This window comes from Octopus bimaculoides, chromosome 3 (genome assembly GCF_001194135.2).
Source record: "Octopus bimaculoides isolate UCB-OBI-ISO-001 chromosome 3, ASM119413v2, whole genome shotgun sequence".
Lineage (NCBI taxonomy): Eukaryota > Metazoa > Mollusca > Cephalopoda > Octopoda > Octopodidae > Octopus > Octopus bimaculoides.
Genome location: NC_068983.1, coordinates 118438328 through 118450504, shown reverse-complemented (window position 1 = coordinate 118450504; position 12177 = coordinate 118438328). Strand labels below are relative to the sequence as shown.

Below are 12177 nucleotides of genomic sequence, written 5' to 3'. Positions count from 1 at the left end.
AACCATTGGCTAGATTGAAACGTACGTAAATGACTATTACATAACATTCACAATGACTCACTACATAACCTCAACCTCCACAACAACTCATTACATAACCTCCACACAATAAAACAATGGCTAACTAGCCCAACAGAATTGCTCCTTCTTGTATTTGTTGCTCCATTCTCCACATAAATATATATATATATATATATATATATATATATATATAATCAAGTATATCATCATCATTTCCTACCCATCTTTCTCTACTAGCATTCGTTGGACAGGTCTAATTGTGAAGACAGCATTTTTACTTCAGAAGCTTTTCTTATTGCCAACCCTTCTCATAACACACCACAATACAATACACTTTTTCTAAAACTAAGATACACACTCATAAAATATCGCAAAGTAAGACAGAAATGAAAAGTTTGTGATATGTAAAGTAATAAATATATCAGGCTGAAAATAACCCCAGAATAAGAAAGTTCAGTAAAGCATTTTTATTCAAGTAACTTTCAATATATCAGTAAATAAATATTAAATAAGGTCAGACAAAACTTCTAACTAGACAGAAAATTCCATAAGTCATTTTATATTTATATATTGATGAAGACATTGAAAATTTAAGAGTTAATGCAATGAAAAACAAAACAGGTATGATTTGCTGAAGGCCAGAGAAATGAGAAAATGGTTGTTTATAGAAACATAACCAAGTATCTTCTCTACAGCAACAGACCCATTACTGGCCTCAATCTTGATCACTTTCTCTCTCTCTCTCTCTCTCTCTCTCTCTCTCTCTCTCTCTCTCTCTCTCTCTCTCTCTCTCTTCCTCCCTCTCTCTGACCAGGTAACCACATATTTCTTCTACAAGACACCTGTTTCTGTCTCTGTCATATTCTAAACCTTTCATCATCTGGCCTGAAATCACCCCCCCCCCCAATGTCACACACCCTCTCAAAGGATCTTTGTCTTGCAAGTTACTTGGTGACCCTGCCAGTGTTTGTGCCATGTAAAATGCATGCAGCCCACACTGTAAAGTGGGTGACAATTGGAAGGGCATCCAACTGTAAAAAACCATGCCAAAACTGACCTTGCTTGTGTTGGTGCCATATAAAAAGCACTCAGTCAACTCCATAGAGCAGGTGGTGTCAGGAAGGGAATCCAATCATAAACACCATGCCAAAACAGACAGCAAAGTATGATGCAGTCATCTTCCTAACAGCTCCGGTCAAACTATCAACCCATGCCAGCATGGAAAGTGGACATTAAATGATTATGATGAACAAATGGTCTAAACAGGTGGTTCTCAACCTGGGTCCATATGGCCCTTGGAAGTCCATATATGATTTTGTTGTTTACATTTATGTGCCATAAAATTGGTTATACTTCTGCAATACACAAAACCTTTCATACAATTCCTAATGATATTTAATTATAAAAATATGATAGAACTTCTTTTAAACATCAATTTGCTATGGTGTCCAGTTAAGTAAAATGGGAATCAAATATAGCAATGTAACATTGTTGATGCTAATGAAGGAGTAAGAACTCCGGAAATATGCATAATCTCTTTTTCCATTTTCGACCACATTGTTGTTTACATTAGACATATTCAGATAAGAAACATCATAACAAATCAGTGTTGGCTATAACTTCTATTGAAAATCTGTAGAGATAACCGTTAAAAAAAATGATGTAAAAGCACTGATAACACAGTAGGACACAATATTGACTTATAAAGCATTTAATATACTTTGTAGTATATTATGATTGCATAACAAAATATGGTGTCTCTAAAAGCCATTAACAAGAATGAGATGGTTGGATAATTTCCATATTCCCAGTTGGTCACATTTGGGAACCCAACCAGAAAGCATAATGACAACTGCTTCTGATAGGACCCAATAGAAGAGGTGCCTGAGGAGTCTCCCCTCACAATCCTTCTAGGCATAGTGGGCAGAGAAGATGGATGGATGAATAGAACAGAAAAGAATTGAGAACATAAAACTATAAGAAACTCACGCATTAAAATCATTAAGAGTAAATTGTTGTGAACAAAACCGCAGATAACAGTCTTTGTAAAACCACACAGTAAGTGGATTCCAATCTGTGACTAAAAACCACTGCCTAATGTCAAACTTGCAATTATAAATCAGTAAAGGCCGTTCTGGAAATAAAATATTTAATATTATCTTTGGTTATTACAGACAAATTTATGTTAGAAACAAAGTTAATTTATAAATAAATAAATGAGTATGTGTGCTGAAGACAGTTAACAATTAATTATTTGCCAATTTCCTTAACCCTTCAGCATTCAGATTACTATGTCAAAGGTAATGCTTATTTATTCAAATTGATTTGAATTAATCAATGCTTCATATTGAAGCTTCAAGATCTAAATGATGTGACTGAATATTTTTAGAATGACATTGTAGGGTAGGTGTGAGTGACTAATATGGCCGGTTTGTACATAAAACATGTAGAACCTATGGACCAGATAGGGTCAGTTTAAATGTTCAAGGGTTAATTAATTATTTGCCAATTTCCTTTACAAGGCTCTTCTGGAGTGTAGACTGCAGCAATAATTTGTGTTGATGTATATTTATTATGTTTGTCTTGTCTGGTATCCAATACACTCTTCAAAGCAGCTGGCATTAGGAAGGGCATCCAGCCATAGAAATCCATGTCAAAGCAGACATTGGAGCTTAGCACAGTTCTCCAGCTCATCAGATTGTCAAACCATCAAACCAATGCCAGCATGGAAGATAGGCATTAAATGATGATGATGATGCTTTCATACATTTGTTCTCGTAACGTCATACAAATTGTCCTTATTTCTAGAGAATTAGCCGATCGTTGTTCTTTTCTTTTAGAAAACAGCAGGTATTTTAATTTACCCTGCAAATAGTTTGCAACAAAACCTCAGGTACTGTATATGAATGGGAATTTATAATAAAGATACAAAAGCAAAAGGCTGCAATAAATTTCACTGCTGCAACAATTTTAGAGGAAGATATCCTATAGAAAGATATGCTGATGTTATTTTTATTTTTCAAAAATCTGAATAATACTCTCATGTCTATGGCTGGCACCAGTGGTATTTCTACAAGAGCAAGACTTCTTTTAGATAGAATTGCATACTCTTTTAGTGTTATGAATGCTTCAATAGAAATCAGATAGCTGATAAAGTTAACATCTTCCACATGCATGATGCAACACACAGTTTTTATTACATTTTTAACATACTGGGGGCCTCCACCTTTTGCATTTGTCGAGTATCAGGTACTTAACTCCTCTTCCTAATTATTACCACTAGCAAATCTACCCATCTATGATGGAGGCATAAAATGAAGGAGGGAAGTCATAACAGCAGAATGTATATATTGAGAAATGTGGAGATAGACTTGATAGATTACTGGGTGATGTCTTAGAGAAATCATATTGTTGTTGGTGATACAGCATTCTATTGCAGCTATATGACGTGTTTGCGACTAAGTGACATGTGATGACAATTCACTCCTGAACTGAAATAGGTTCCCAGCCTCTGTATCATGAATGCTTATGTGGACCACTCCTAACAAAAGCCAGAGCTTCCTTCGACCACTACATAAAAAGTATTAAGAAAAAAACATTATTTAAATATACTTTTATTTTAGTTGCTTACACTATTTAACACTTGTTTATATTCTTATACATTCAAAGTTCACAAATTTCCTAATTTAAATTATGAATCATATTCCTTTCAATAATATTAATATGATTACAAAACTTTGTAGATGATATTTTCTATTTGGTCGACACTAATTTTCAAATTACTGGAGTCCGTTGCTCTACTCATAGCAACGTATAACTGGCATTGTGTAAACATTGGAGAGGGTAAAAATATACCTACACAATCTGAAATTTGGCCCTGTGCCTTGTTTGTTGTGAATGTGCAAGTGGAATCCATAAGGTTGCAAAAAATCAAACTAAGACTTACCTCTCACTGTTCTATGCATATAATGTCTGGTACTATGGGTTATTTTGATTGACAAAACAAAGATGTAAACAACAGCCACTTCAATTAGCTGTTTCGAATCCTGCTCACACTTCATAATCGCTAAATAATCACACACACTATATACTGACACACACTTTTTCCATTTTATTTTTGCTATTAACTATCCTCACAACCCCCTTCATATCTACGATAGGGCCATGAACTATACAATGAAAATTCACAGTTACTCGTGGTCAGTGAATTTTTAATAAAAATGCGATGGTGATTTATCTATTCAAAACTCACTATCCACAAAATAATCACACTTTCTGATTTTTTAATGCTAAAAACCTTCCCGACAACTGTCTTTGTAATCCCCAAAAATATCATAATCATTGGTCCAGCCATCTGGCCATGAAGAGGGAGCAGACAAAGAGACATAACACCCATTAGAGTAAGATGTGCCCTGTCCAACAGTTTTTTTGGGGTTTTTTTTCAAATAGATACAGCTTCTACCAGATTGCTCCAGAAAGCTATCGCAAGTTTTCTACTCTCTTTATTAATACCAAAGACACAAATGTTTTACTTTAGGTTAGAAAGCAGAGCTTTAAGTGTTCTTGCTTGCAAAAGCCAGTTCACCATAAAATATAAACTTTTTTCTGTGCCCAGTGCAAATAATGTTCAATGGTTTTTTTTTTTTTTAATGCAATCCATGCAGTATTTTTAGTGAAGGCCAGCAATCCTTCTTGCTTTATATAATTCAGACACCACTGCTATGCTGAATACACCAACTGAGGTTCCAAAGTATCTAACTCAGTTAATTGTACACAGAGTATAGTCTTGCACTGTGACACCCAGTTTTAATTAGGCACATACCAAATTCAATATAATTAGAGGTATGTGAGAAGTATAATTCTTAAAGTATTATCACTGAGTGTATCACCTATGCAATATCATTAGCATGGAGAAGGAGAGACCAAGCAAGCTATGATTGTTGAGAGGGTGATGTAGTAAGCTGATGGGTTTGGGAAAGTATAAGACTGAGAGAAATGTGGAAACTAGAATGGGAATCAAGACAGTCCTATTTAAATATAACTTAAACAACCTAGATTGGAGAAAATAGTACTTCTTGTGCTGAGACAGTATAAACTAATTGTGACTGCTGACTAAATGAATTTAATATTGTAACATTATGCAATAGGATGGCAGTTTTTTAATACTTTTTCTCAATTAAGTGATCTCTGAACAACCCTTCTTTAACTTAGCAACCATAATTTAAAAAGGTTCTGGCCATTAGTGACCCAGTTCATGTCTAATTTAATATTCATTTCTTAATATTTGTCCAAGGCAGTGAGCTGGCAGAATCATTATCATGCCAGGCAAAATGCTTAGCAGCATTTTGTTCGTCTTTACATTGTGAGTTCAAATTCTGCTAAGGTCAACTTGGCCTTTCTTCCTTTCGGGGTCGATAAAATAAGTACCAGTTGAGAACTGAAGTTGATGTAATCAACTTATCCCTTCCTCTGAAATTGCTGGCCTTGTACCAAAATTTGAAACCAATATTCTACCAGATTAAAAGCATTGATAATGAACCAGGGATAAGTATCTACTTTAGATATGCACTTTCTCTCCTTTCTTAGTATTACTGAACTACAAGACTGTTTCTTATAAATTGAAATATGTACAATGATCTGAATTCCTTTGGATTAAAGACTATACATTCATATTTCAACCTGAAGAAGTTTATTACTTACCAATATATTTTTGTATTACATATTTTGATTCCTTCTTTATTACATTCCCTTCATCAACTTTTAAGATACTATCCAAATCATCATGACAACTTATACCTGAAAATTACAAAAACAATGTATTAGTTTATATGATTGTGGATGCTATAATGAAAGATATGACCAGTGTAGGCAACTACTATTTCCCAACCTCACTTTGTATTTATAAATTTTGTTTCTATGAATTGTTGCACTTTTTGATTTAGTCTGTCTTACTCAATAATTTTTTTCAGTTTCTCCCAAATCTATTGCCAGTAAACATTAATCTACATTTCTCAACTCACTTTCCATCTGATGTTTATGCAACCTCAGCATTTTCTCTCACAGCATTCTTTGGTGGTTTAAATTATCAGTTGTCATCTTAGCTCATAATATAATAATAAATATTATTAGTAGTAGCCCATTCAAACTTGATTCATTTCTTAGTCATGATATACAGCTAACAACACTTGTACTTCGAAATCTTTTCCAGATGTTTCTTGCTTTCTACTTTTACTGATCAGGTTCCTCTATGATACATCATACTTAAAGTCAGTACATGTTTTGCTTTTCTCACATGCTTATTGCTACTAAATCAGTCCTGATTTTGTATGCTTCATGTAAATAAATTATTGATATACTTTGGGGAATAAATCAAAACAACTGATAGCTTTATCTGTATTTATTTCCTGATATAATTTAACTTTATATCTATTTCTATTATGGAGTTTATTTATAGCTAATAGTTGATTGCTGTCAAAAAAAAGCAAACAACATTGAACTATAAAAGTTAAACATACTCTAGTAATCTTTCCAGGTTCATTCCAATGTAAAAATATTTTTACAATTTGATTTGAAATAGATTCCAATGTCATATGGAACACAGGCTGAAGAATATTAAACACTAAAAATTGTTTATTCCAATTAATTCTTATTGTTTTCATATCAAAGTGTTGTCTGCATAACAGAATTTTCAGAAGCTATAAACAGAAAATTGTATCATATAAACAAAAATTTATACAAAGATACTTCTCTTTTATTTCATCTATTTATTTATTTATTTATTTTTCAAAAGATAAATTAATTTTATCTTTTACTTGTTTCAGTCATTAGACTGCAGCCAAGCTGAGGCAACGTCTCGAAGAATTTTAATTGAATGAATTGACCCCACTACTTATTTTTTCAGCCTGCTATTGGTTTCTTTTGCTGAACTACTAAGTTATGGGGACATAAACACACCAACACTGGTTGTCAAATGGTTGCAGGGGACAAAAGAAGACACAAAGACACACACATACATATAAACGCTAAGCCTCTTTCAATTTCCATCTACCGAATTCACTCAAAAGGCTTTGGTTGGCTGAGGCTATAGTAGAAGACACTTGCCCAAAATACCACACAGTGGAACGGAACCCAGAACCATGTGGCAGGGAAGTAAGCTTCTCACCAAACAGCCATGTCTGTGCCTGAAAATATTTTTTAGTATACTGGCTAACATTCAGACAATTTTAAGCTTGCTTACAGTGCTTTCTTTTTTTTTTTTTGTTACCTGAATTCTGTAGCAGCAAATTAACAAATACTCTCTTTTTACTCTCTTTTACTCTTTTACTTGTTTCAGTCTTTTAACTGTGGCCATGCTGGAGCACCGCCTTTAGTCGAGCAAATCGACCCCAGGACTTATTCTTTGTAAGCCTAGTACTTATTCTATCGGACCCTTTTTGCCGAACCGCTAAGTTATGGGGACGTAATCACATCAGCATCGGTTGTCAAGCAATGGTGGGGAGACAAACACAGACACAAACACACACACACACACACATATATATATATACATACATATATACGACGGGCTTCTTTCAGTTTTTGTCTACCAAATCCACTCACAAGGCTTTGGTCGGCCCGAGGCTATAGTAGAAGACACTTGCCCAAGGTGCCACACAGTGGGATTGAACCCGGAACCATGTGGTTGGTAAGCAAGCTACTTACCACACAGCCACTCCTGCGCCTAAATGTTCTTGATACTTTTTTTTTAAAATTTACATTAAAGTTTAACCTTGAGAAGCACATTCTCAAACCTGAAAATATGAATACTTCTAAATTTACAATAAAAAATTTTGAATATTTTCCCACTTTAGATCCTGCCTATATGGGAGGTCATACATCTTGGATTCAGAAATAACACAAAGGTATTTCAAAAAAGCTATGAATGAAATTATACTTGATTATAGAATATATCCAGAGAGACTATACATAGGTATATAACTACTTATTTTTTTTAAATACTTTTTTCTTTTCCTGAATTCCACTGCAGAAAATTCCAAATATTTATTTAATTCTTGACATGCTAGTAGAGAAACAAAAACACCAAATCCTTTAATGATTGCATCCTCACCATTTTTACAACTGCTTTTTTCATGTTGGCATGGGTTGTATGAGAATTTTTGTGGTAGTACTCTACCAACAGATACCCTTCCTGTCATCAATTCTTAATTTTTTTAAGAGACTTATTTTCTAGGTCTTCTGAATGACAAACAGCTCAATGCTAAATATATATTTTATGGCAGGCATAAAAAATTGCACCAAGTATGTAATATGAAGTGCCTCAGTTTTACATAACATATAACCGATATCAACACACACACACACACACACACACACACACTCACACACACACACACACACAAATACACACACTTATATGACAAGCTCCCATATAGTTTCCATCTACCAATTTCATTCACAATGCATTGATCAACCATAAGCTAGAATAGAAGACACTTGTCCACAGTGTCATGCAACAAAACAACATGGTTGCAAAAGTGAACTTGTTGAATGGACACCCAAGCGTGCTCATCATCATCATCATTTAATGCCCGTTTTCCATGCTTGTTGATTGGACGTTTTGACTGAAACTGGTAAATTGGAGATCTGCAACAGGCTCCAGTGACTTGTTTTGGTTTGGTTTCTACAGCTGGATGCCCTTCTTTTTGCCAACCACTCAACAGAGTGTACTGGGTGCCTTTTACATGTCTCTGGCACTGAGCCACAACTATGATTTCACTTGGCTTGACATGTCTTCTAAAGCACAGTGAATCACCAAAAGTTTCAGTCACTTGTCATCATCTTCGTGAGACTCAACACCCGAAGATCATATTTCACCACCTCATCCGACATTTTCCAGGGTCTACCTTTTCCACTGGGTCCCTCCACACTACTTCTAATGATAACACAGTGTAAATTATTTTTTTTGTCATTGGTCAATAAGTGTTATTTCCTACTTGCTTCTATCTAGAAATCAAAGGAAATTACTACTATTCCCTTCAAACTTTGCTTTTGTGACCTGGACATCAATGTTTTGAAACTGACCTGTTTTCCATTACATTTCAGGCAGATTCAGTGCTGAGTTGCTGAAGCAGAAATATCCTTATAGTAAATATTTTGCTCAATACCACAGTTTTGCTTGTCAGTTGCTTGACCTTAACAACTGGAGCATGTCCCTTAGAGGCTGACAATACGTGCATCTGTGATCGTGAGCAGGAGTAGCAGGGGAGCATCATAGTCATGTGTTGAGAGAAATTCTTTGGGGGTTTGAATAAATGTAACAAAAGCAAAGTTTGAAGGAACTATTAGCCTTTTTTCATATTTTCTAGGGGCAAGCAAATAGAAATTGACAGATGCTACCCAAAAACTGTGTCACACTGTGTTATTAAATAGGAAATATATTATCTGTTTTCTTGAAGGCTGCACTATTTTAATTTCACAAGATAACTTCTAATTTTGATGACCTGCATTATGATCGTTGGCTTACACTATGTTAGAATCATTGTCTGTTCTACATTCATTTTTCTATAAGATGGATAGAATATTCTATCTTTGTATTTTTTCATCATTTGGATCTGTGTATCTTTTTGATTTGTGAAATTTTTAATCCTTTTTTAGAACTTAAACCAGCTATATCCAGCCCAAATATTCAACCTGTTTTACGTTCAAACCAACCAAATCTGACCTCTCACACCTGCTCTAAAGTGTTATATCAAAAATAAACTATTACATCATTGAAATCTAAAATCTATGAGATGATGTATCATTAATTCAAAACAATGTAAATAAGTATTGTATTTGACAGAATAATCTGAATGCTAAATGGTTAATAAGCTATTCCTATTTTTCAAAGACTATGGTATAGATTTTCCCCAATGAAACAACATGCAGATTTTAACTAGCAAATAACAATACAAAGTACAAAAAAATAAGTTTACAAAAAAATGTATAACTAACCCCTTCCTCGAGATTGGGCACCTGGTTTAAGGATCCATATATTGTGTTTGCCATCCAAATATAACTGAGGACACTGCAATCGAAGACGTTTTAAGGTGCTTTCACATAGGTTGGCTAAGGCTGAAGTCACACCTTCAATGGCTAAATCAGAACTAAAAACATTAATCACTATTTGAATGTAAAATTCATGGGATATGAAATTCTTATTATGAATGTAATATTACTACAAAAATATATGTAATAAATTTCAATGCTGTAAAATTGTTTCTTACTTACACTCCCACATGAATGTCTAAGTATAATCAAGAGTACATTTCATTTTCATGAAAGAAAGGTCTCATCACTAACATAGCTAGAGGGGGGCAGAAGGGGCAATCCATCCCGAGCGGCATTTTTATAGAGGCAACACCACTTTTAGGTCTGCTGTAGGCAATATGTATTTTTTGCAGTGGCCTGGGGTGGCAAACTGAAGGGCCACACTGGGCAACACACTTTAGCTACACTAGTGGGTTTCATGTAATAATTAACACCTTAATGAGTACACAGGTTGTGTATTTTACACACAGCTCCATCTGATGAATTACATCATCATCATCATCGTCATTTTCATGTCTGTATTTCCTTGTTTGCATGGGTAAGACAAGACATCTTCAAGGCAGTATTCTATACCCAGATGTTCTTCCTCATGTCCACCCTTCCTAAATTTCAAATAAGGTACATTATTCCACATATTCACATGTTATATTACTGCTGAATGTTTTTGTTTCTGAAATGCATAGACAATACCACCACCACCAGCACCAACATTACCTAAGTCACATAAGTGTGTATGTGTAGCCTCAAGAGCAGACAGGAATGGTTGTTGTTGTTGGCACTCCATCGCTTACGACGTCGAGGGTTCCAGTTGATCCGATCAACGGAACGGCCTGCTCGTGAAATTAACATGCAAGTAGCTGAGCACTCCACAGACACGTGTACCCTTAACGTAGTTCTCGGGGATATTCAGCATGACACAGTGTGACAAGGCTGACCCTTTGAATTACAGGCACAACAGAAACAGGAAGTAAGAGTGAGAGAAAGTTGTGGTGGAAGAGTACAGCAGGGTTCGCCACCATCCCCTGCCGGAGCCTCGTGGAGCTTTAGGTGTTCTCGTTCAATAAACACTCACAACGCCCGGACTGGGAATCAGATCCGCGATCCTATGACCGCGAGTCTGCTGCCCTAACCACTGGGCCATTGTGCCTCCACACGAGTGGTAGTGAGTAGCAAAACCAACAATATCTATAATAATGACATCCACTGCAATCAATTTTTAAAGTTAGTTAAAAAACAAAAAAAAAAGGGTGAAGGTTTTTATAGCTTCATCAGAGGAGGAAAGGTACTGCTCTTGACTTTGCAGGACTTCTGAGATTGGCAGGTGAGGGAACAAAGGAAGAAACTATGACTCACAAGTTATACACAGGTTGGAGACTTACTACATATACCTGCAACACAGTGGACTGATGGGTGCAATCAAATGTGATGATGATCAGATTAGGTCGCCCATCTAAGATATAATGCCATGGAAAACAATGACACTTGTTGAGTGAGAAAGTCATGTGAAATGCAGGAGGAAAAGTAAGAGTAAGACACTGGAGAAGCTTTAACAATATTAACTTAGCATATGAGATGAAACAGTGTATGCATGTATGTGTGTGTGTAATTGGATAGTTACAAGTAAATGATTATGGTAAAAATTAGGAAACAATATATTTACTGTATAACGTGATAATGCCAATGACGTAAATCTGCTAGTTCGGCTTCGTTTAGAGACTATAAAATAAAAATATAGAAAACACATTTGTACTTTAATTTCCAGACAATTCTAATATTACTTCAGCATTAACCTTTACATATATTTTAAAAATAAAGATAAACATTGTGTATGTGTGTGTGTGCATGTATCATCATCGTTTAACGTCCGCTTTCCATGCTAGCATGGGTTGGACGATTTGACTGAGGACTGGTGAAACCGGATGGCAACACCAGGCTCCAGTCTGATTTGGCAGAGTTTCTACAGCTGGATGCCCTTCCTAACGCCAACCACTCAGAGAGTGTAGTGGGTGCTTTTACATGTCACCCGCACGAAAACGGCCACGCTCGAAATGGTGTCTTTTATGTGCC

General features: G+C 35.3%; 1 protein-coding gene across 5 annotated transcripts in view; it reads right to left on the bottom strand.

Moving 5' to 3' along the window:
• Positions 1-12177, bottom strand: part of LOC106868417 (tubulin monoglycylase TTLL3) — a 110671-nt gene that overhangs the window by 17026 nt on the left and 81468 nt on the right. For all 5 annotated transcript variants that reach the window (XM_052966486.1, XM_052966487.1, XM_052966485.1 and 2 more), the window contains exons 11-14: positions 11771-11826; positions 10015-10166; positions 5722-5817; positions 2011-2155 (exon numbers count right to left, since the gene is read on the bottom strand). In XM_052966486.1, coding sequence (XP_052822446.1) covers positions 2011-2155; positions 5722-5817; positions 10015-10166; positions 11771-11826 — 449 coding nt within the window. The remainder of the gene's footprint in view (positions 1-2010; positions 2156-5721; positions 5818-10014; positions 10167-11770; positions 11827-12177) is intronic.